The sequence below is a fragment of the Rhinoderma darwinii genome, chromosome 9 (assembly GCF_050947455.1).
Source record: "Rhinoderma darwinii isolate aRhiDar2 chromosome 9, aRhiDar2.hap1, whole genome shotgun sequence".
Lineage (NCBI taxonomy): Eukaryota > Metazoa > Chordata > Amphibia > Anura > Rhinodermatidae > Rhinoderma > Rhinoderma darwinii.
The window spans coordinates 64,636,148-64,662,825 of record NC_134695.1 but is presented as its reverse complement, the minus strand read 5'-3'; the positions used below and the strand labels follow the sequence as shown (position 1 = coordinate 64,662,825).

General features: G+C 44.5%; 1 protein-coding gene across 1 annotated transcript in view; it reads left to right on the top strand.

Annotated features, from left to right (window-relative positions):
* ELF5 (E74 like ETS transcription factor 5) overlaps positions 1-26,678 on the top strand; it is a 145,892-nt gene that overhangs the window by 106,539 nt on the left and 12,675 nt on the right. Inside the window, exon 2 of the mRNA XM_075838007.1 lies at positions 19,557-19,674. Coding sequence (XP_075694122.1) covers positions 19,560-19,674 — 115 coding nt within the window. The 5' untranslated portion in view covers positions 19,557-19,559. The remainder of the gene's footprint in view (positions 1-19,556; positions 19,675-26,678) is intronic.

Below are 26,678 nucleotides of genomic sequence, written 5' to 3'. Positions count from 1 at the left end.
GTATACCCAGGAGCTTTTCCAGCCACATACGTCGAACGGAGGGCCATAGCATGATGTGTGACCGCACACTGCGAACACTAATGGCACTTAAACCACTAAATATAAATAAATATGCATTACTGCTAAATCTACTTACAATAGGGAGGTTCATAGCGCACATTTTGATCAAATTGTGTGAGCCCACCTGCCCCTATAATATAATTTATCTATTCATCTTCTTCATGCCTCCATCATATCTATCTCATATTTTTATCTATTTTTCTTTTTCCTGCAAGCCAGGACTAGAACTGTTGGCAGCACATATGAATCACTGATAGGCCATATACCTTGTTGCTAGGCAGCAACTGATCTCAGGGTGGCTGATACAGCACCGCCAAGAATGCCGGTCCTTATGGAGTCTGAGTACAGGACTTTCTCTTTTGTCTTGCGTTACTGTGTACACTGTATTAAGCCTGCATTATATACTCCGGTCTCACATTGTGGATGGTACGCCACGTTTCTAATGGTTGCGAAATACTTTTTAACGGAGAAATGAGAATTCCCTGGTAAATCTATGTGAATCACACACCTGTGGGCGAGGTAAAATTCCAGATCTAAATCTATGCAGCGACTAGACCTCTCATGCTTCCCATACTCCGAGAAATACCTCCAATGCATTCAGATCCCTGCACTTCAGGACAACCCTGAATTGTTACCAATTAAAGGTTTAAAATTTTATAGAATTAATGGCCTATTACCTTCATTTTTTTTCATCCCAGAAAGTGATGGCAAATCACTTGGATATCCAGTCATATTCATCACTTTCTGACCCCTGGGAACCCTATTGATCCTGAGAATGAGCCGCTGCACTGATTTAGCGCTGCGGTCCCTTAAAAGATTTTGCTGAAAAGCGGAGCCCGGGCCACCTGCCATGTTAGGATATGTAGGATGATACCGTAACTTGAATAGCTGTGCTGTAGTTCCTTAGAAATCGGGTGGCTGAGAGCGCCGCTGTGCAGGGAAAAAAGTAAAGGGGCTGTAAACCAGTGCTGCGGCCCCTTCATTCTCAGAATCCGTTGGGGTGCTAGAGCAATATGCCATCATTTTGAGATGGGAATTTAGAGTTTTGGCCTCAGTGAAGGAAAAATGCACATGCCAGTCGGTGGGAATATTAAAAATCCCATTCACGAACTGCACCATTATTAGAATGTGTTTTTATGGTATTTTTCCCTTATGACTTGATGCCAAATTTGTATGCAATTTTTTTTACTCCTAAAACGCTATTAAAACGCCACTGTAATTCACACTTTTATCTTAAAAAAAAAAAAAAAAAAAAAAAAGGCTCCATCCCTAATTTACAGAAAGCCACAAAGCCCCAGCCTAAGGCCTCATGCACACAACCGTAGTGGTGTGCGCAGGCTGTGATTTGCGGTGCGGACGGCAGGCTGCAAATCAAGGGCCGTGAACATTACCATGTGCATTCATTTCAACGAGCCTGGACCGCAAAATGCGGCCGTAATAAGACATATCCGTTCTTTTTGCAATCCAGGCTCCTGGGCAATGCACGGACCGTGGAAACCACGGTCGTGTGAATGGGCCCATTGAAATTAATGGGGCCGCAGATTTGCGGGGGAATTGCAGCCGCAAAAATACATTCGTGTGCATGAGGCCTTACACCTGAGTTTCTGCGGCTCATATTCCTGGTCCTGAAAGGAACCGTGAAAACCATGGTCATGTGCATGGGCCCATAGCAATGAATGGGTCCGGAATTGACCCGTAGATTTGCCCACTTATCATGACCATTGTATCACTTAAAGGGTGATGTTATTGGAATGCACATAAATGGGGAATAGCAGGGTCAGGGGCGTAGCTAGGGGGGGCAGGCGGGGCATGTGCCCCGGGCGCAACTTAGAGGGGGACGCCAGCGTTACCCTCTCCTGCACTATAATTGTACCTGCGTCTATAGGACACAGGTACAATTATAAGCAATGAATGGCCGGGTACGTTCCGTGCCCGGCCATTCATCGCTTTTTTTACGAGTGAATCAGTGCCTTTCATAGACGCTTCGTTGAACCCCAGGAGACCTGCGCAGAAGAGAGCAGGTCTCCACTGCTGCCGGCCGGCTCGGGAACGGGATTAAGGTGAGTTTGAATAGTTTGTTATTTTATTGTAATAAAAAAGTGTGTGGCTTTATCTACGGGGGTGGCTTTATCTACAAGGGGGGCTTTATCTACAGGGGGGGCTTTATCTACAGGGGGGGCGTTATCTATGGGGGAGGCTCTATCTACAGGGGGGGGCTATATACTGGGGTGGGCTATCTATGGAGCACTATATACCGGGGTGGGCTATATCTACAGCGGGGCTATATACAGGGGTGGGCTATCTGTGGAGCAGTATATACAGGGGTGGACTAGATGTGGAGCACTATATACAGGGGTGAACTAGATGTGGAGCACTATATACAGGCGTGGGCTATATGTGGAGCACTATATACAGGGGTGGGCTATATCTACAGGGGGCTATATACAGGGGTGGGTTATCTGTGGAGCACTATAGGGGGAGCTATTTGGGACACTATATACAGGGGTGGGCTATATGGGGGCACTATCTACAGGGGGCTCTATGACAGGCACTATCTATAGGGGGCACGGTGTGTGTGAGACACAGTATATGGCGCTATTATATTTAGGGGCGTAGTGTGTGGTATAATGAGAACTTTATCTTTATTTATAGGTGTAGAAATGTTGGAAAAGTGAGAAGCTGAAGATATCTGAGCGGCAAACTGCAGAAATGGTCTGTGACCGGGAGAAGTCATCATAGAGGTCTGGACCGGATGGAGAAAAAACTAGAATCTGAGACATCACTGGTGAATCACTTAATGTAAATGTTTATTCTGCCTCTAATCAGCACTGTAGTCACTGTATGATCTGCAGCGAGATGATGGGTGGTATGATTGATATGATTTATTTTTTGTGAAACAGCATCTCCCAGCATATCCATTGTTCGGGCTATGCTGGGAGCTGTAGTTTTACGGCATACATACCTATACGACAGGGGTTGCACTAAATGGAGCTGTATTTGTGCTGGTGTTGTATTTAGGTACTGAGCTTGGTTCTGGTGCTGTATATATGTACTGAGCTTGGTTCTGGTGTTGTGTATAGAACTATATTGCTTGTAAAATGTACAAATGTTTTTATGCTTGAGTTGCATAAAAAGAAATGTGGAAAAGAAATGACACGTTATTGATTGGTAGAGAAAACAAGCACGGCGAGGGGGAAGAAGATGTCGGGAAAGAGGTTGGGGGGGGCGCCAAACAATCTTTGCCCTGGGTGCTGGAGAACCTAGATACGCCTCTGAGCAGGGTTATACTGTGCTTTCCAGAAAGGAAAAAGTTAAAAAGCCCATTACAATATGGATTTCATCTTATATCGTGACTTTCAATGCCCATAGGATTTTATATTATTAACACCATCCTTTCCAGAAGGTTAGATGGGTGGCAGTGGTCCATACTGGTCCTGGAGTCTGCATTTCGTATTGAATAATATCCAGAGTAGTCATCATGTTCGTCACAAAATGGGTGTGTTCCTAAACCCGAAGAACAGACCTAACCTGTTTAGATGCCTACAATCGGCTGAGTGTTCATCACTTTGCATCAGACTTGAACTCACGCACAGTTGTGTTTTCTTCAGGATCTCTGGAAACTACTACATACCTGTATAAGGTAAGGATCTGTGTACCCAAACCTTCCGCAACAGGGACCATACAAAGATGCCCCCTATTGATCAATGAGGATGGCCATGTTGGTCTTAAACTGAGAACTGAGCATTGTTGCTTTAAATTCTAGTACATATAAGGGGCACTCAGCCCAAAGTCTACCTCAGTTTGCGGTACAGTTGAATACAGTCTACTGTTCCCGGTTTTCATCCATTTCAGGATGGCGAGACATTAACTGTAGTAGTGTAGTATTATTGACTGGAAGTTCAGAAAAATGTCTGCCCCCATGATCACTTCTTTATCAAACATATATTAATAAACCATATGGGGACGATATCAAGAGCTTTTATTTTTTCTGAAGGATCACTTTTTCATACTGTGAATTTTAGGTTAGGTGCCCCTTTAAGAAAAACCGAAAAGGACATAGGGGCTTGATTAGTCTTAGATTGTTATTACTGTTGTTTTTCATATTCTATATTCTTTATCATATTATATATAGTATATGGGTTTGTTCAGACGTGGTGGATTTCTCACAAAATGTCCAAATTTACAAAATTGAATTTTACAAAACTTCATTCATACGTAGCGTAAAGTTCCGCTGTAGATTTGTGTAGCACATTTGCAGTTGAATTTCGTTGCAGATTTCACCCTTTTGCAATGCAGATTTTGCTGCAATTTGTAGTTCGCGGATTGCTAATCTCAGCCTATATAGTATTTTTCATTCTTCTGTTTTTTTGTTTTTGTTTTTAGCCTTAATAGTTCAAGGGTGAACCTATGCTTTTAAATAAGAGAATCACATATATAGCAATATACTTGTTTTATTGTTGTTCTGTTAGGGTATGTGCACACGTAGTGTTTTCAGCCGTTTTTCGGGCCGTAAATGTCCAGAAAAATGGCTGAAAAATCGAAAATACAGCGTTCTGTTCCAACAAGGCTTTTTTTTTACGCCTCGTTTACCAAAAATGGCACATAAAAAGACGCCCGCGAAAAAGAAGTGCATGTCACTTCTTGGGACGTTTTTGGAGCCGTTTTTCATTGACTCTATAGAAAAAACGCTCCAAAAACGGCAGTGAAAATCGCGAATGGCTTAAAAATCCCCTGAAAACAGCTCAGAATTTTCAGACATTTTTGATTTTGTGTGTACATACTCTTATGTATGTGCACACGATAACTGCATTTACGTCTGAAATTACGGAGCTGTTTTCAGGAGAAAACAGCTCCGTAATTTCAAACGTAATTGCATGTACTCTCGTTTTGCGAGGCGTCCATTACGGCCGTAATTTGGAGCTGTACTTCATTGGAATCAATGAAAAACGGCTCAAATTACGTCTCAAGAAGTGTCCTGCACTTCTTTTGACGAGCCATCTTTTTTACGCGTCATCGTTTGACAGCGACGCGTAAATAACAGGTCGTCTGCACAGTACGTCGGCAAACACATTCAAATGAATGGGCAGATGTTTGCCGACGTATTGAAGCCGTATTTTCAGACGTAAATCGAGGCTTAAAACGTCTAGTTTACGTCTGAAAATAGGTCGTGTGAACCCAGCCTTCTTGGAATCGCTTTCTATATGAGCAGAACTTAAAGGAAGGCAGCAGTGGAGAACCCATTTCTCCCCTGTTTCCCCACGTCAGTTTATGGTAACCTGTATTCTGCTTATGGTACAGCAGACACAGACTGCTATACTGTATATTCCCAAGAATGGTAGAGTCCAGTTCCTATTCCTGGTGGATAGGTGGCTGCGGATACATTGTCTATTGGAGATATAGAAACATATTGGACATATAGGCCATCAGGTGTTTCTGTATGTCCCATTCACTATAATGGAGAGTGACCGCACATACTTAGCCACCTCTCCACCAGGAATAGAGACCAGACAATACCATTCTTGAGGTTGTTGGGATCCCAGAGGTTAGACCTCCATGTATTTCATATATGGCATATGTAATCAATGTCTCAAATGTATGTGATGGGAAAAATTCTAATAATAGAAATAGGCCTCATTTGTTCAATGTGAAACTGTCCTTTTTGCCTATAGCAACCAATCACAACGCAACTTTCATTTTTCCAGAGCAGGTTAAGAAATTAAAGCAGAGCTTTGATTGGTTGCCATGGGCAACAAGGACTGTTTTGATAAATGAGGCCTAGTATGTGAACCCGTGTGTGTCTGTGTGTGTGTGTGTGTGTGTGTGTGTGTGTGTATATATATATATATATATATATATATATATATATACATGTGTGTGTGTGTGTGTGTGTGTTAGGGATTTGATGTCACGACTAATCAATACAAGACACCACAATTTTAGTCATGTAGTAGCAGGGCTTGCTGATACTTGTAGTTGTGCATCACCTGTTGCCACATTTATCAAAAATAAAGCATTACTGCCAGTGTCATTTTAAGTAAAATGGCGACAAATTTATCTAATGTGAGTCATGTCACAGAAATGGCGGCTGACACGTGAATATGGCGATGTAATAGATCTTTAAGAACCCTAACCAACAATTTATTAGTGGTTTATAGTATATTGAGCATTGCCATAAAGGACATCAGATAGATATTCCAGCATGCAGACCTGTCAAAGCAAAAAACAATAGGGGCGAGCCATTTTTGACACATTTCTCTTCCCTGTGCCATCCTATGTTTTTTGTTTGTTTTTTTTCACACATTTTCTGATAGAATTACTCTATGTTTCATTTTGCTTATAAAGTTTACTCGATGTTTGACCCCCCCCCCCCCCCCCCCTATGTGTCGTGCGCAGTATTACTACTTACAGAGATTCTGTTTATAAGACTAGTATGAGCCTGTTCCTGGCTGTTGATGCCCCCTGTATTAGTCTGGGTGCTCTCTGGTTTGCACGATATTAAGGGTTTGTCCAAACACAACGGAATTTCCGCAGCAATTCCATTGAAAGTTGCAGATTTTCCGTTGCGGCAAAAACGCACCATTTCCTGCGGTTTTTACGGCATAAAATGGTGCGTATTTTGTTGCTTTTTTCACCATGTTAGGATATGGTGACGTCTCCTCTGAAAAATGCAGCAATTCTGTCCACATTCCGCAGCAGTAATTGACATGCTGCTGTGCGAAAATTACGCACCGCATGTCAATTTCCACTCTGACTTTTTACGCAGCGCGTGGATGAGATTTGTTAAATCTCATCCACTATGCTGCTACTGTATTCTGCTGCGTTTTGGACGAGTCCTAACTCTCAAAGCTATAGATGTCACCGAATGAAACGCAATAATTACCGCATGTGGGCAATTTATGCGCAGGAGATATCAGGAAGATGGAACAGAAAACCTACAAATCAGAAGCATTAAAGGAATTTTCCCATGAGAGGTTTTTATGGCAAATCAGATAAACTAATCCTTTCCATATCTCCCATAGATAGAGACGAGCAGCCACTTCTCCGTCAGGTTGGGGCGACCCAGCACTCTTATTCTTGACATGAGTTGGACCCCCCTCCATCCCACATTTCAATAGACCAAAACCCTTTTAACCTATGAGATAAATGGAAAAGCAGAAGTCTAGATAAGTGAAATATTGTTTTAGAAAGTCCAGGTAGTTTCTATGTATGTGACAATTGCTGCAGTTTCCACTTTGTGCTGCATAAAACTTTCCTCTCTATGGGTTTTAGTTTCGTTAATTGTGGTTTATTTGCTTCCTGTCCTTGCTATAACAGAAATCATCTCAACAGCATTGATTTTCTGCTCCATTTGTGCTGTTTATACCCCGCATCAAATCAGAGCACATAGAGCTGAAGTATAAAGCATGTGGGATGGATAGAGCAATAGTCACAGCCACTGACGACATAGTAGACTTGTTTTAGACTACCACAGACTTTGCAACCACTAATTATAACCTTAGAAGAGTTAAAAATAAGCAAATACTTGTTAAAAAGAAATTACAGGTGATAGATATGAGGGAGGGAGAGCTGTGACCGGGAGAGCGAGCTGTGAGAGGGAGAGAGCGAGCTGTGAGAGGGAGAGAGCGAGCTGTGAGGGGGAGAGAGCGAGCTGTGAGGGGGAGAGAGCGAGCTGTGAGGGGGAGAGAGCGAGCTGTGAGGGGGAGAGAGCGAGCTGTGAGGGGGAGAGAGCGAGCTGTGAGGGGGAGAGAGCGAGCTGTGAGGGGGAGAGAGCGAGCTGTGAGGGGGAGAGAGCGAGCTGGGAGGGGGAGAGGGCGAGCTGGGAGGGGGAGAGGGCGAGCTGGGAGGGGGAGAGGGCGAGCTGGGAGGGGGAGAGGGCGAGCTGGGAGGGGGAGAGGGCGAGCTGGGAGAGGGAGAGGGCGAGCTGGGAGGGGGAGAGAGCGAGCTGGGAGGGGGAGAGGGCGAGCTGGGAGAGGGCGAGCTGGGAGAGGGAGAGAGATCTATAAATCCGCTAATACTGAAAATAATAAATGAAATAAATAAATTACTAGGTAGCTGCCGCTAAAACGATAAATTACACATAATAGTTTTTTGCAATGTTATATTGTATCCTTGTTAGTACTTTTCTATACAATGTATCCACTAATAATGAAAACATCAATGAGCTCCTATCACTCTCCTTCCTTCATACTATGGGGGAGCACGCCTCCCATATTACATGGGATTAAAGAGTCATCATTTCTATCTAAGACATTTATGGTACATCCGCAAAATATGCCATAAATGTCTGATAAATGCACCCGATCCCCGTTCTGCCTAGTCAGGCGATCGCTGCATCCAGGAGGAGCATAAATTGAGAGCTGGCCTCTCTATTCTGCTCAATGGGAGTTACGGAAACATCTAAGCAACCATGGATTTGCCAAAAAATGTCTTAGATGGGAATAACCCTTTAGGCCCCATGCACACAACCGTAGATTTCATCCGTAATTACGGGCCAATTTAGTTCTATGGCCAACTGACACCTTCCCGTATATTTACAGGAAGGTGTCCGGGCTGTAGAAAAGCTTCCGTAAAAAATAGGACATACTTTATAACGGGAGCATGGCCCCCAAATGCGGACAACTTTCCGCGGCCGTGATTACGGGCACGGTCATGTGCATGGGGCCTTAGTGTAAAGAAGAAATGTGCAGTCTTCTGACTGTGCGCGAAGACCATATAATCATCTGAATGGCTGGCATGTAATACTACACTTTCCCTGCAGGAACCAGTGGAAATGTATGGGCAGCCAAAATCTTTCTTTTATGATATCAGCTGATCGCCGGGCTGGCTTCAATTAAAAAAAGGGATTGTCTTGATGATACCATCCCTTTAAGAGATTGCTATTTATGCCATTCCATAATATATCAGTTTAGGTTCACCACAAGTTTCTGTATAATGTTGACTATGACCAAACCCACAATTTTGTACACATTGACTGACACGAAACCACACCCAAAGCCGTAGTGTTATCACACGAGTCATCACGCCATGTGTTGGGGATTATTACACCAGACTGTTGTATTATGTCAATGTTTTCACTCCTCTTAAAGATTGACACATGACTCTGGATGAGATAAAAGGATTATGGGGAGAACAAATAAACCATGGAAGTTTAGAGAATAGGGAACTCTACAGGCTTAAAATGGTTTTGCGGGGACCAAAAATTATTAGTGTAGTCACTGCAGCATGTGAGTACATTCGCTTATATACATTCCGGTCCACCTTCGCGCTAATTCTCAGATTTTCATAGATTTTTATAGCGCTGGCGGGGGACCGGAAAACTAGTTGCACAACTTTCTTTGTTGACGATACGACTCTTCGTCATGTGACCAATGCTGCTGTACTCTATGTACAAGCAGTAGTTCATCGATTACATAGAGTGCAGCGGGTTCGGTCACATGACGTAGAGTCGTATCGTCATCAAAGAAGACTGTGCAACTAGACATCCGGTCCCCCGCCAGTGCGATAAAAATCCATTAAAACCTTAGAATCTACGCGACAAGGGACTGTATTGTATATTAGCGAGTGTACTCACATACTGCAGTGAGTCCACTGCTAATAATTTTTGGTCCACGCATAATCCCAGGTCCTTCCACAAGGGTAATTTACACTATTACTCTAATTTTCTTATGCAAGTATTATAGTCAATTATTTGTAGTAAGGTTGATGAGACTATCAGAATCTTTTTTCGGGTCTTTCCCTATAGACATGGGCAGAACTAGAATTCATGGGTCCCCATATCATAGTAAGGGACAGGCCCATGGGGATAGTGATAATATTCTTGGTAATATCCCTAGCGGTCTAGTAATGTTTAGGCTTTAAAACGTAATATCTTGGGTTGTCTAGTGTTTTGAAGGCATTATTGTAATATTCATGGTGCTACGGTGATTATAGGTTAATATACAATATCTCTGGAGGTCTAGGGTGGGTTGAAGGGGTTGTCCACTTTCTGAAAACTGATGACCTATCCACCGTATGTGATCTGGCCATATAGTGAAATGTTTTGTATTCAACCTGCAATAAACCTTTTAATTTGTTTTATTAATGTGTCCATTACGTCCAGTTATTGAGCACCTAAAACCTAATTAAAGCGGATTAAAAAAAACACACCATTGTGAATGACCTTTAAGTAGTGTGAAAAACAATACTCTCTTTGAAAGCGTAACAAAATATTGAGCGCTGTTTGTTTTTTACAACATGCAGTTACAATTGGGCATTGAGCAGAGTCAACTTTATGTAAAATCCTGTATAATCAGTAGTTACATCTGGTTTTAATTCTGTTCTATAATATTAATAGTGTCATTTGTATCCTTAGGATACGCTCTGAGAAACGGCTGAAAATACGGGGGCTGAACGCCTCCAAACATCTGCCCATTGATTTCAATAGGAAAAACGGCGTTTCGTTCCCACGGGGCGTTCTTTACGCAGCCGTTTTTAAAAACGGCGGGTAAAAAAACGCTCCGTAAAAAAGAAGTGCATGTCACTTCTTGGGACGTTTTTGGAGCCGTTTTTCATTGTCTCATTAGACGCCTGATGCATAAAAAACGGCTGTAAATCAGAGGCTGTTTTCCCTTGAAAACAGCTCCGTATTTTACAGCCATTTTTGCTAAGCGTGTGAACATAGCCTTAATGCGTAATATACACTTTTAATTATACTGTGTTGGGCAAAAACATGGCAGATTAAATTGAATGTCAATAAATGTAATGTAATGCCCTTAGGACACAATAATAGTATTAATTCATATACATTAAAAGGAATAAATCTGGGGATAATGGAACAAGACAAGAACCTGGGTATTCTGGTTACAAATAAGCTAAGCAGCAGCACTCAATGTCAGGCAGCAGCTGCAAAAGCAAATAGGATTTTATGGTGTATAAAATGAGACAAAATCCCGTAGTTGAAATGAAATATTACTACTCCATAAATCCCTGGTAAGGCCATATCTTGCAAAAAGGATATAGGAGAACTGGAGAGGGTTCAAAGGCAAGCGACAAAGGCACATTGTGGTACGATTTTTCAGACACAAATTCCACTGCAGAAGAAAGCCGTATATACTTACCTCCTCCCTACTCTGACGTCCGCTCCGGCCTCCCTGGGTGGCGTTGAAGGCCTTGTGATTGGCTGCAGCAGTCACATGGGATGCAACGTCATCCTAGGAGACCGGATTGCAGGAAGAAGGAGGGCGTTCTGGGTAAGTATAATTTTTTTTTCTTCCGCCGTTGCGATTTTGCGGCGTTACCACTGCGATTAAGCCGCAAAAGTCGCAATACTTGAATTTCTGTGGTGGGTTTTGCATCCGCATTGAATTCAATGGGGAAAACCCGCAACTGAAAATCAACAAAAATGCAGCATAAATTGACATGTTACAGAATTAAATTCCGCACCACAGGTCAAATTAACTTTTAGGGTATGTTCACACGGCCAAATTTCAGACGTATACGAGGCGTATTATGCCTCGTTTTACGTCTGAAAATATGGCTACAATACGTCGGCAAACATCTGCCCATTCATTTGAATGGGTTTGCCGACGTACTGTGCAGACGACCTGTTATTTACGCGTCGTCGTTTGACAGCTGTCAAACGACGACTCGTAAAAATACAGCCTCGTCAAAAGAAGTGCAGGGCACGTATATACATTATATGCAGGACACTTCTTTCAGACGTTTTTGGAGCTGTTTTCTCATAGACTCCAATGAAAACAGCTCCAAAAATGAGTTGGTAAAAATGCGAGTTGGTAAAAAACGTCTGAAAAGCAGGGTCTGTTTTCCCTTGAAAACAGCTCTGGATTTTCAGACGTTTTGGTTGACTACGTGTGAACATACCCTTAGGGTATGTTCACACGTAGTCAACCAAAACGTCTGAAAATCCAGAGCTGTTTTCAAGGGAAAACAGACCCTGCTTTTCAGACGTTTTTTACCAACTCGCATTTTTACCAACTCATTTTTTTACCAACTCGTTTTTGGAGCTGTTTTCATTGGAGTCTATGAGAAAACAGCTCCAAAAACGTCTGAAAGAAGTGTCCTGCACTTCTTTTGACGAGGCTGTATTTTTACGAGTCGTCGTTTGACAGCTGTCAAACGACGACGCGTAAATAACAGGTCGTCTGCACAGTACGTCGGCAAACCCATTCAAATGAATGGGCAGATGTTTGCCGACGTATTGTAGCCATATTTTCAGACGTAAAACGAGGCATAATACGCCTCGTATACGTCTGAAATTTGGCCGTGTGAACATACCCTAACGCCGCATTTTCGTGCCGTGCAAGAATGGGAGCACGGCCCATAAAATCCGAAAATTAGGACATGCTCCATATTTCCCGGCACGTAGCGCTATGGAAAGGTGTCCGCGGCCAATAGAACCGGGTGGGTCCATAATTGCGGACCCTGTTGCGGTCCACAATTACAGAGTTTTTTCACGGTCACGTGCATGGGGCCTAAACGTGCTAATTTTTATATATTTTTATAGCGCTGGCGGGGGGCCGGAAGTCAAGTTGCCCAGTCTTTGATGACGATGCAATTCTTCGTCATGTGACCGGCCCCGCTGTACTCTATGTACATTCAGTAGTACAGCAAGTAAGATGTAGTACAGGGGGGTTGGTCACGTGACGAAGAGTCATATCCTCATCAAAGAAGGCTGTGTAACTAGACTTCTGGGCAGCGCTATAAACCTCTATGAATACCTCAGAAACAGCGCGACACGGGGCCGGAATATATATTCGCGAGTGTACTTACTGCAGTGACTACACTGCTAATAATTTTTGGCCCCCGCATAACACCTTTAAGATATCATAGCGTTCCAAATTTTTGATTGTAGTACTGCAAAAAAAATTAAAAATCAAGTGCGACATTTTTTTTTTTTTTGCTTTTATTTTACATTATCAGAAACATGTGGATCCTTTTGTCTTAAACACTTAAGTCACAGTAATTGTTGAAAGACGTTAAACAACCAAGATCTGAGTTCTCACTGATCTCGGCCGTTACTATGGCAGCCCAGCTGTCAATCACCGCTTTTGTGTCCGTGCCATTACTATGCCGTACATTTACGACTCTGGTCCTGAACAGCAGGCTTCCAACACTGTAAACATACCATGGAGCAAGGGGTGAATGAGGCACACACTTGGCATTAATAATGGGGGGGGGCACACTGCTGCCAATAATTGTAACCTAAACGAAGTCTCCTTTGGAGACCATGCCCACTTTTTTCGTCAGTTGCCAAATTTGGTGAATGACGAGAAACGTCACAAATTTTACCTCTAAAATGTTGCACATCATCACTCGCAACATTTTTGGGGCGTAATGTCGCAACATTGAGCCAACAAAGAATGCTTAGAGATTTCAGCTCTGAAGCCTCGAGAGTTGAGTGCAGCTCTGGAGTATAAATCAGGCGGTACTCCGGATCAGTACAGGATAAGTAATGTAATGTATGAACACAGTGACTCCACCAGCAGAATGGTGAGTGCAGCTCTGGAGTTTAAGGGTATGTTCACACGCACTAATTACGGACGTAATTCGGGCGTTTTTGCCCCGAATTACGTCCGAAAATAGCGCCTCAATAGCGTTGACAAACATCTGCCCATTGAAAGCAATGGGCAGACGTTTGTCTGTTCACACGAGGCGTATATTTACGCGCCGCTGTCAAATGACGGTGCGTAAATAGACGCCCGCGTCAAAGAAGTGACCTGTCACCACTTTGGCCGTAATTGGAGCCGTTATTCATTGACTCCAATGAATAGCCGCGCCAATTACGTCCGTAATGGACGCGGCGTTCAAGCGCCTGCACATGCCGTTATGGCTGAAATTACGGGGATGTTTTCAGGCAGAAACATCCCCGTAATTTCAGCCGTTACGGACGCCCTCGTGTGAACATACCCTAATACAGGATATAATTCAGGATCAGTACAGGATAAGTAATGTAATGTATGTACACAGTGACTCCACCAGCAGAATAGTGAGTGCAGCTCTGGAGTATAATACAGGATGTAACTCAGGATCCGTAGGATAAGTAATGTAATGTATTTACAAAGTTACTCAACTCTTTATGTAGATTCATTAGATATGAAAATCGTAAATGGTGCACTTTGCCCTGAAGTATATTGTTTCTTGTACGACTGTTTTGTTTATTTTCTCTATGTCAAAACCTCCTCCTGACATTTCCAAAAGCAGCAGATTTGTTTGATACAAAATATCATATAAACACAGCTGGGTACATAAACCTGCAGACACCACAAGTAACAAGCATAGGGGATAAAATTAGTTGTTTGAGCCAAATACTGTGCCAACGTTTGCAATTAATATGAAGAGCTGAGCCGTGGATCATATTCAGCATAGGCGAAAGTATAACGGAGGGTATGGGCCAAGTGTCTGCCCATCACAAGGCTATAGGAGGCCGCTGCTTTTGGAAGCAGGTTTGAAAAAACTGGTCTTCAGAGACATAGTTTATAAAGCTCCTGACCCCAATATGATGTGTACCAGGGTCCCCAACCATTCTATGGAGGAGTCTTTGGGAACCTTCAGGCCGGTGGTGTACATAAAAAAGAGAGGCAGCCCTATATCAAAGATCAAAATGGGCACACATTATAATGCTGGGTTTTGCCACCCAATACAGAAGGGCCGGGTGTTTATCCCTTTTGTACCCAATTTGGCCAATTCCTTCCCTCCTTTTTGCCAGTTCCTCTGAAGGGGGGAGTCCTGCACAGGTCCTAGCCAGCCAATAGCAAATGGGTAGGGACCATCCAGGATTGGCCCCCTCTCTTCACATGAGGCCTCTATAGTACATATGCCCCGGCCTCAGACGCCAAAGCCTAAGTACAACTGTGATTTCAGTACCCCCTATATCTTCACTACTTGTGGTCCGCAACCTGCAGTAGTGAAACTACAACTCCTGGAATGCCCAAAATGCCGATCTGTGACTCTCCAGCTGTTATAAAACCAGTAACAGAACTTCAAGCCCCTGGACCTCAATGCAAAATTGGAAACCGCCCCCCCCCCCCCCCCCCACACCTACCATGGGCCATTTATAATACTAGTGTCTTCCTCTGTGGCAGAGGGGGCACCAGGGCTTTTCAGGCACCAGGACCCGGGAGCAACTGCTCCATTTGCAGCCTCTATGGTTATACCCTTTGGAAACTAGAAGTCTCAGCAAACCCGGATAGCTGTGGACTGGGCATATTGGGTGTTGTAATTTTACAATACAGTATCTGTAAACCATTGAGAGCCACAGGTTGCCGACCATCGCTCTATGACATAACTCCACATGTAAGATTTGTGGAGTTCCTTCCTTGTTATGTAGACATACAGGAATGAGTGATAACTAGTCAAATGTATAATTCATATCTGAATGACAACCTCTGTGGGAATTATAATGGCGGCCATATTGGTTATCACGAAGGTCGGACGGGACCAGCAAACGATCCTCAAGTGGGTCCAGACTGACACAATAATGAGTCCTTAGACTCCCATTTGGAGGTGACTTTGGAGCAATCACTTGCCACTAGGGTCTATTCCTTATGGGATAATTTACAAATAACCTATAAGACCTTATTGATGATACGTCCTGTGTGTACAATGATTAAATTGTATTGACTGGTGATTTTTATTTTATTTTAAGGGGAATAACTCTTTAATGTGTTTGTATATTTTATTATTGGCTCCGTTTCAGGTAAAGACATTGAACATAATATCTACAATAACAGATTAGCGTGTGTTATATGGTAAATAGTCCTGACTTGTATATTAGACAGCGTTCCTCTGTGCGCTGCGGCTAATCCTCCCAGCTGCTGAGGCTGTTTTTACGGTTTTTAATCCTGATAAAAAAACAACAACTTCACAGTGGGTGCGTGCTTGTGTGCGGTGACACTGGGCAGGTGATGACACAAACCATGTTGATGTGGAGACAATGCAATGTTTGTGCTTTTTATATGTTGATATCAATTGTTGGAAAGGATCAACGTGTAATTGTGGAGTCGCCTTACCCCAAATACACCCTTGTTTACAACTCATCGGAATCTCACCCTGAACACTATGTCATGAAAATATGAAGTAAAAAGCTTAAAGGAGTTCTCCATCTAAAATTATTTTTTACAAAAATATAGTTAATTGGGTTCTATACCCCAAAAAAAAAATGTATCTCAATAGATTTTACATTGAAGACGCTGATAATTACACGTAAATAAAAGGTATATATATAGCAGATGAACTCTGTGCATGAACTTCCTGTCATGTGACCTCTACTCTTATGAATGTTTTATGAATAGCAGTCACATGACAGGAAGTCCATACCAAGAGTCTATTGAGATTACCATGGCAACTGCAAAGCAAAGAAAATATTAATCGCCCAGACATGATACAAACTAATGACCTTCAGTAGACTTCTCACCCAACTCCCCACACACCCTGAAAGTCATTTATATTTGCATTATTATGGAATGTAACGCTGCATATTAATGTAGATGTATATGCTAATCAGGTTGTATGAGAAGCTGGGTGGTAACCTACTGTAATGGCCGTCAATATTAGTGTTACATTTGGAAATCCAGCATCTGCTAGACCAATATAATTGAAATACATAGACATGTATTATTAACCCTTTAAGGACCAAGCAAATTTTGTCCTTTAAGGCTTCGTTCACATCTGCGTCGGGGTTCCGTTCATGGGTTCCATCTGAGCTTTCTGTCAGGGGAACCCATGAACGGAATCCAAACTGAAACAAACGGAAACCATAGGTTTCCATTTGGATCATCATTGATTTCAATGGTGACGGATACGGTGCAAATGGTTGTGTAAGGGTTCCGTTGTTTTGATGGAATGAATAGCGCAGTCGCCTCCGCTATTGATTCCGTCGTTAAAACGGAAACCTTCCGGAATGGTGACGAACGGAAACCATTAGCAATGGAAGCTGTGGTTTCAGTTTCACTTTCCGTTGCAGGGTTCACCCGACGGAAACCTTAGACGGATCCCCTGGAACGGAAAGCGAACGGTGATGTGAACAGGCCCTTACACAACTGTGACAAACGGAAACCATTTGCACCGGATCCGTCACCATTGAAATCAATGTTTATGCAAACGGAAACTAATGGTTTCCATTTGTTTCAGTTTGGATTCCGTTCACTGGTTCCCCAGACAGAAAGCTCAGACTGAACCCATGAATGGAGCCCTGACGCAGATGTGTACGATGCCTTAAAGGTCAAAATTCCCTTGGCCCTTAAGGGGTTAATAATACATGTCTATGTTTCTCAATTATATTGGTCTAGCAGATGCTGGATTTTCAAATGTAACACTAATATTGACGGCCATTACAGTAGGTTAGACCCAGCTTCTCATACAACCTGATTAGCATATACATCTACATTAATATGCAGCGTTACATTCCATAATAATGCAAATATAAATGACTTTCAGGGTGTGTGGACAGAACCCATGAACGGAGTCCCGACGCAGATGTGAATGAAGCCTAAACAGTTGACTCACAACAAACTCTTGCCCATGTGCCCTATTGGGAAATGTTGACGTCATGTACCAGAACAGAGTCACTCTGTAAGAATGCGCTGTAAGGCCTGATTCACACGAACGTGTTAAACTTCCGTGGGACGGCCGTTGAAACAGCGGCCGTCCCACGGACCTATGTAATTCAACGGACCGTGTGAAGGGTCCGTGCGAAATTAGGACATGTCCTATCTTTTCATGCATCACGCTTCCCTCCATAGACTCTCAACTATGGGGGATGCGTGACATCGCATCCCGCAGCGCTGAGCACGGATGCACCACGTCCAAGATGCGCAGCATTCGGGCTGTCCATACGCATTAGATGTATGTTGGCCTAACCCGCCGATTTCAGAGGGACAAGGCGACCGTCTATGTGTATGGCGGCGTCCCGACTCTTGAATTCCAACATGCCAAATCGCTTCGTTCATTATTAGGTAAGCTTCAGCTCAGCCAGGCCAAGCATGCGCGTGTATGGGTAGTCGTGGGGAATAGCTGTCAGCCGAATGAGCATTCGGCCGACCGCTATCTAAAATGTATGTCCAGCTTAAGGAATGTAATGCTACCTTTCCCCTGCAGTGGCCGCTGCTGGAGAAATGTGTGCCTGGCCGCGGCTTCCCCCAGCGATCACTGCACAGCTGATAACCACACCGGCTTCTTTTCAAAAAGGGGTTTTCCTCATGAGGCAACCCCTTTAAGGGGATGACAGGCACAGGGCAAGGGCAGCCAACATCCTTTGCCCACACCATGTTCAGTACTGATCGCGGTGCATAAGTGGTTAAACAGCCAGGATCGTAACTTAGCGCAGCTTTAGGAGATGTGACTGTAAGATAACACGTCTACATATTTACTAATGGCGGGGTAATGTCAGTGTTGACTCTTCTATACCTGCAGCCAATAACTTGTCACTTAAAGAGCATTTCTACCTAGAATTTTAAAAAAAATCTCTAGTAAAATGAAACCCTTGAGTAACCATTCTGTTCGGCATTTTTTTAAATTAAAGGCGTTGTCCACTTTGGAAATCCCTTTTTGTTAGGTTGGTTTCCAAGTGTAATACGGGAGTATTTTTGCATCTATATTACAGCTCCAAATCCTGACCAGAGCCTGTGACCCAAATTAAGGGATCTCTGAGGTTCTTAGGTCAGGTCATTAAACCCAATTGGACTGGGCCGTTAGTCCGGATTTGCGGCCGAAGTACGCTTGTTTGAAACCGGCCTTGGTAGAGTCCACAGAGGATGTCCCGCTGCAGCCCCCCTCCCCCCACCACCTAGTGATTTACCTGTAATCTGTAGGGGAACCCTGAAATTCCTCTCTAGCGCCTCCCCAGGACGAATTAAGTATTTGTTTTTACAATTGTTACTGGAAAAAATAACTTGCTGTATCAGGTAATAAGACCACATGACAAACTTACTGATATAAAACCTAGTGATATAGTGTTGAGATATAAACTTTTTTCTGCCGAAGATGGAGGACTTTTTATTTGAATCCCAGACATTCCTCCTGCTATACCTCCAGACTTTGTCAGTCCTGTCCATGCTCAACTCTGCAATGAAATCTGTGGACGGGACTGGCATGCCAGCAGGTTTCTCTATGTGCATATGATACAGGTGTAGAGCTCGTTACAGTGCAGTTATCAGATCTCTTACTTGTAACGAGCCGTGCAGCAGTCTGTCCATCACATGACCAGGACAGAATCACATCCTTGGGAAGTAAACAATGAGGATTCCTACTGAATAACAGAAAGCAGAGATTTTGGAAACTAGGAGGAATTGATACAGAAAGTATATTGGGCAATTGTATAACTTTTCAATATAGAAAGAATAACCTTTATTTGCTAAAATCAGAATAACCCTTTAAGGTACATGATGTATAAAAGCTAAAAGAGGCCTCCAAAAAGACACGCAAAGAGTAATTTTTTGTATTACTAATCATTTTATTATCTGAAGAAAATTTGACCTTAATGTGTTATTTGCATGTAACAGGTGATGATAGACTCTGCTACACACAACCTTGTTATGCCCTCGTATGCTGAAGCCCACTTTTCATGGACAGACTTATTCTGCAGTGACCTGTACCCCACATACAGAGATCCATCACCAGGTAAGGTGCAAGGTGTTTCCCTTAAATGTACAGTCGATCATAGAGCGACCTAATTATATAACCTCTGGATATCTGGGATAGGGGCTAAGACTGGACTGGACCATCGTAATACCAGAGTATACTCTGATCGGACAAAGTCATGGGCCCCAAAAGTCTAGAAGACCGCCACAGTTGACTTTGGAGCCAATCACTTGCCACTAGGCTTTCTTTCTTATAGGATGATTCAAACATAACCTATTAGACCATGAAGTCTACGATCATAAGTATCATATAGTTTGAGTCCATTAAAAGTATTTAGTGGGAGGGTGGGCACGCAGAATCTTCTGGTGAGCCCAAGGAACCCAATTTGGACACAGTTGAGGACAATGAACCAGGCAACATCAGGGACTGGATAGTGAATACCTGGATAACAGAACTTGGGCACCAAATTTCTAATCCTGGGTTGAGAATCAAAACTAATAAGATTGGGTTACTAAAAAAGTGATCATGATGGATTGGGACACCCAACCACTGGACATCCGGAACTGATACAAACTCCTAGACACCAGTCATCACCAGGTACTGGTTTACTTAACCAGTGAACTCCAGGAACAGCAAGCCCCTGCCAATGGGCACAAGTGACTAGGGCTCTAAATCACTGGATGCCTAGGACTAGATTACTAACCCAGAGACGAAGGGGAATTATGTACTAAACCACTGAACACCTGGGGTAGGAGCTCAAAGCCAAGGGACACAAGCAACTAGGTCTCTAAATCACTGGACACCTGAGACTAGGATACGAACTCCTAGACACCATAGACTTTTGTACTACATCACTGGACACCAGGAATAGGGTCTTAAAGGCCAATGGACACAGGTGACTAATTCCCTAAACTACTGGACACCTTGTACTAGTATACTAAACCCTAGACACCATAAATGGGTGCATTAAATCACTGAATATCAGGAAAAGGGACTCTAAGGCCAAAGGACAGAATAAAGTGAGGCTCAAAATCACTGCACTAAGAGGGTATTGGGTACTAAGCAATTGGACACACAGCAGGTAAATTGGGACTCTTGGAGGGAGCTCAGACTAGTGGGCTAATTAATATATTTCTTCATCTACTTCAACTGATTTAATCACATTTTATGCACGATTTTTTTTCTATATTACTAAAACTAGTTACTTTAGCATTTTGCCTATTTTATATTAGATTTGATTGATATTGGTATTTGGAGGATATCTTGAAGCTTATCTGTTCTATCATATTGTGCTTCTGACCTTTTAGTAGGTTTATATTGCATTATTTAGGCGCTTTTAAAAAATATATTTTATGGTTTTGGGATGATATTAACTTGATGTTTATATACGGTTTGTTTTGCACATTGACTTTCTTGATCAGTCCACAAGGGACACTTCTATAATGATATCTGAACACCTTTGGCAGCTACTGTATCATGGGTGTCTTCTCAAATCTTTTCATAATTTCTTGTCAGGCGTGAACTAGGACAGGGAGGGCACATGGGGCACAATTTGGCTGGTAAAATCATAAACGGAGCTTGTAGGTCATAGACTGCAGGCCACAGGTGCCCTCATACCACTCTGGCCGGTGTGATGGGCCATCTCTCCTATATGTGTATGCAATAGGGAGTCAGGTGGAGTTCGGGTCCTAGAGATGGGATAGGGACCCTCCCCGAATCATATGCCCATATGCTCCACCAAGCCCTGTCTTTTTTTTATTGTTATTGGCTGTACGTTATTAGATGACATGGGTCAATATGAAGAAGCATGTATCGATGACTCTCAGACATTACTGTGCCTCTCTATTTGGCATGCGTCAGCAGAACTGACCTTGTTATTTGCATACATGTTGCCATCAGATAGGGCTTAATTATATGTTCTCTGAACATTGGCACATTGCTTGAGATCCATGTGGTGATTTGGGAACTGGCATCATATAAGCTTGGGATCTTGGCCTATAGCCCAGGTCAGATGTGTTAGTTAGCCAGGTCCTGGAACACGACATCTGTAATAAATCTAGCCTGTAAGGATAGTCTCCGGTCACTCCTCATGGAAGCTACCTGATCATTAATGGAAATAACGATCATTCCTCAGTCATTATTAGGAGCGCTGTTAATTAGTAATCAGTGCGTTGTCATTAAGTTTGATACCGCTTTGCTAATTAAAACTAGCGGTCATGGTTCATTCGTTATGTTGCGCAGAACATGTAGCTACATACACAGCGCTCTCTGGTTTTGTGGCAGCTCATTAAAGTCATTGCATGACTGGCCTAAGTAGAGTCATGCCATGTTTTACCTAATGAACCTGTTCCCCTTTTTTCCTGCCCATCTCCCAATAACGACACGTGACAACCGAGGTTGGATATGAAATTGGCCACAGCAGCCGTTTATTTATTTACATTATTTAAATGCAATTTAATCCGAAACATTCGGATAACTCCACTTCCAATTCACATGACCCAACATGGGTCAGAATCAGAATTAACCATAAACATATTTTAATACTTTAACAGAGCAGGGGAAGTCCTTGAAGCCATTTTAAAACCGAATCTTTTTCCTTTTAAATTAGCCATCTGCAAACCACCACCAAACTCTTTACCTCCAGCCGTAAACCAGCTCGGAAGCACCGCTCACCTCTGCAGATGGCTCCAACCACCAGAAGACCACTTCAAAGGGATAACACCCGATGAAGTCTTCAAATGATATACTTTCCACCAGAAGACCACTTCAAAGGGGTAACACCCTATGAAGTCTTCAAATGAACCGTTTTGGGGGACGCATACCCCCGATGCGACCCCCCCACCATTTTGTACTGACCAACCTCAAGGACTCCCCCCGCCAGCTGCCATGACATCCGAACCTGCTCAAAAGAAAATGAGAAACACAAGTTATGAAATTATACAGCATAAATCAATAACAAAACATAACACACCGATCCCCAGGCCAACCCCTACTTAAGGGCGGGAGGGTGGGAGCTCAGCTAACTACCTGTTGTTCCTCCCGCTGCTTCCGGCTCAATGCCGAAACAGCGGGAAGAACAGACAACTCCCCCCCGTCCCCTCCCCTCTCCCAACTACCTCATCCCCTATTGGTTCTCTTCCCTCCTATGGCAGTCATGGAGGCTTCCCCTTAAGCCCTCCGTGCTGCCGTCCAGCCTCTTCTTGACTGGCCTAAGTAGAGTCATGCCATGTTTTACCTAATGAACCTGTTCCCCTTTTTTCCTGCCCATCTCCCAATAACGACACGTGACAACCGAGGTTGGATATGAAATTGGCCACAGCAGCCGTTTATTTATTTACATTATTTAAATGCAATTTAATCCGAAACATTCGGATAACTCCACTTCCAATTCACATGACCCAACATGGGTCAGAATCAGAATTAACCATAAACATATTTTAATACTTTAACAGAGCAGGGGAAGTCCTTGAAGCCATTTTAAAACCGAATCTTTTTCCTTTTAAATTAGCCATCTGCAAACCACCACCAAACTCTTTACCTCCAGCCGTAAACCAGCTCGGAAGCACCGCTCACCTCTGCAGATGGCTCCAACCACCAGAAGACCACTTCAAAGGGATAACACCCGATGAAGTCTTCAAATGATATACTTTCCACCAGAAGACCACTTCAAAGGGGTAACACCCTATGAAGTCTTCAAATGAACCGTTTTGGGGGACGCATACCCCCGATGCGACCCCCCCACCATTTTGTACTGACCAACCTCAAGGACTCCCCCCGCCACAGCGAAACAGGCCTTGACTACCTTAAGCCTGTGAGTTCCTCCACACCACCACCGCCCTCTCAATTCCTTCTGCTAAGGCCAAGCTCCACAGATCAATTCCAACCTCGGTCAAATGCACCCCATCACTACGCCAATAGTTCCCAACCCCGGACTCCAGATCCCTGTGACGAACACAAATGCCCCCATTCTTAGCAACGAATCGTGACACCGCCCGATTCACCTTAATGCGGGCCTTGTTGACCCTTTCCACCGACCGTGCCAGGCGCCAAGCCTTCCTCGGAACTATGTCCGACCAAACAATCATCAAGGACGGATGAGACGCCCACAAACACAGCAAATCATGCTTTATATCCCGCACTAGCTCACGAAAGGGGCGTACTCCTAGATCATTCCCCCCAACATGTAACACCAAAACCTCCGGGACTCTATCCAGGCGAGCATATGTTTGAAACTCGGCCAATACCCGGCTCCATAACATACCTCGAAATCCCAACCAATGTAACACCGCATCCTGACGCGGAATGCGAAGCTGGCGGCCATCAGGGCGCACATCCGCCTGCAGTGCCCCCCAGTGCACAAAAGAATGTCCTAACAGCCAGACCAAACATGGGCGATGATCTGAAAGAAAGGCCAAGAAACTCACATATCATCAGAAACAACATACAAATTATAACAAATGAGGGCGCACGTAAGACCTAAACCTATTGGACTCCCAGCGGCCAATCCGCCGCACTCCCTCATCATCCAATCCCCAACGCCCAGCTTCCGTAGCCGCGCCAATTCTGAACGAGTGAGACGAGTAGCACCCGTCCCCCACCCCAACCACAGCTAAGCATTTTCTGAATATTGCATCAAATTGATACTTAGACAAAAACGCGCCATTCTCATGACGGAGCAATGGCGCCTCCGGCACCCCTCCCCCCGGCCTGAACGCACCCATGCAAGCGACCGGACACATCATTGAACCAGGGAGAGCAAACAACACTATCCGCTTACCGCGACCCAACTGATCAGTCTTAGACCGCCGCACCAACAACTCAAGTCTATCCCGATAGAGACCAACATCCGCCTGTCGCAACCCCCCAGCCTTAGCCTTACTAGGAGAGACCAACTCCCCTATTCGGAGCGCCCCAAAAAATTCAAGGGAAAAAGCCAACCTAAACAACTCTACCTCATAAGGTGACTTGCAAACCGCCCCCAGCGATGCGCCCAGTGAACCAAGGAGGGCAAAAGACACCGGTCGCCTCTGATCCGCTTCCGCCCTGCCTCTCCGCAATCCTTTCAACGCCTGCTTCACTAGAAAATGCTTGGATACATCATGGAAACCCCGTAATTTGAGACCGAACGCCAGACCTGCCACGAAACTATTTACCTTCGCCAGCGAAAACCCCGCCTCCCAAGCATCACCCAACCAATACAACAATGCCACCAACCTGTCTTGCTCCGTACATACGTTGCCCAATACTCTTACCCACTCCTCCCATTGCTGCCAACAAGCCGCATAAGCGTTCCAAGTCGCCTTAGCCAGCGACCGCTCAATCAACCCTTCCACGGGACCGAAACCAGCTCCCAGAGATGTTCCGGGCACGCCAAGCCGGACGCATCCGCTCCCGGTGCCAATTGACGAAAGCGATCCCACTGTGAGCGAGAAAGAGCATCAGCAATACAGTTGGACACCCCTGGCACATGCACCGCCACCACCCATGCGTTCAACGACAAGCACAACAACACTAGATGACGCAGCACCTGAACCACCGGTGGAGATGATGCCGATAAGTTGTTAATTGCTAACACCACTCCCATGTTATCACAATGAAAACGAACCTTTTTATCCCTGAGCCTGTCCCCCCAAATGGTCACTGCAACCACGATGGGAAACAGCTCGAGCAGGGCCAGATTTCGTGTCAGCCCACTGCTCACCCAGCTGTCCGGCCAGCTCCCCGCACACCATTGACCCCCCGCATATGCGCCAAAACCCCCGGACCCTGCCGGATCCGTAAACAACTCCACGTCACTCATTTCTTGCACCGGGGACATCCACAACGATCTACCATTATACTGCCCAAGGAACTCATCCCATACCTGCAGGTCTGCCTTGTGTTCCCCACCAAGCCTCACAAAATGATGGGAAGCCCTGATACCCGCCGTCGCTGCCGCCAAGCGCCTACTAAAAATCCTGCCCATTGGCATAATCCTACAGGCAAAGTTCAACTTCCCCAGCAGCGACTGGAGTTCGCGCAACGTAATCTTTTTCAGTTGGCAGGCCCGCCTCACCTCCTGCCTTAATGGACGTAATTTATCCTCAGGCAGCCTGCACTCCATAGCGACTGAATCAATCGCGATCCCTAAAAAACAGATGGTGGAAACTGGGCCCTCAGTTTTTTCCGGTGCCAACGGAATCCCGAAATCCCCCGCAACCTTCTGCAAGCAATACAACAGGTTACCACACACCGCAGAACCGCCAGGGCCAACACACAAAAAGTCATCCAGATAGTGTATCAACGAGTCCACCCCCGCTACACCCTTCGTCACCCATTCCACGAAACTACTAAACGCCTCAAAGTATGCGCATGAAAGAGAACACCCCATTGGAAGTCACCTGTCGACGTAAAACCCCCCGTTCCAGAAGCAACCCAAGAACCGTTGGCTTTCTGGATGTACAGGCAGCAAACGAAAAGCCGCCTCAATGTCTGTTTTTGCCAGCAACGCCCCTTGTCCCGCCTCTCGCACCAACGCCACCGCTCTGTCAAATGACGTGTACACCACCGAGCATAAATCATGATCAATCCCCTCATTAACCGATGCTCCCCTGGGAAACGACAAATGGTGAATCAAACGGAATTTATGTGGCTCCCGTTTCGGCACGATTCCCAAGGGGGATACAACCAAATCCCCAACCGGAGGCTCGACAAAAGGACCGGCCATGCGCCCCAACGAAACTTCTTTTAACAATTTTTCTGAAACCACCGACGAGTGCAAATAAGCCGACTTAAGATTACGCCGCGTAACCGGCACCTCATACGGAGGAGGGGGAATAACAAAACCAAACGAAAACCCCTCCCAAATTAACTTGGCCGCAGCCCTATCCGGATATTCAGCTAGATACAATGCCATTCTTTCCACCCTCACTGGGGACCGACCCTTGACCTGACCGTTTCCCTTTTCGCATACATTTTGCGGCCCCATGAGAGGACCCGTTACACTCCGAACAGACATGTTTAAATTTGCATGCGGCCCCGAACTTACACTGGCCCTCATTGAA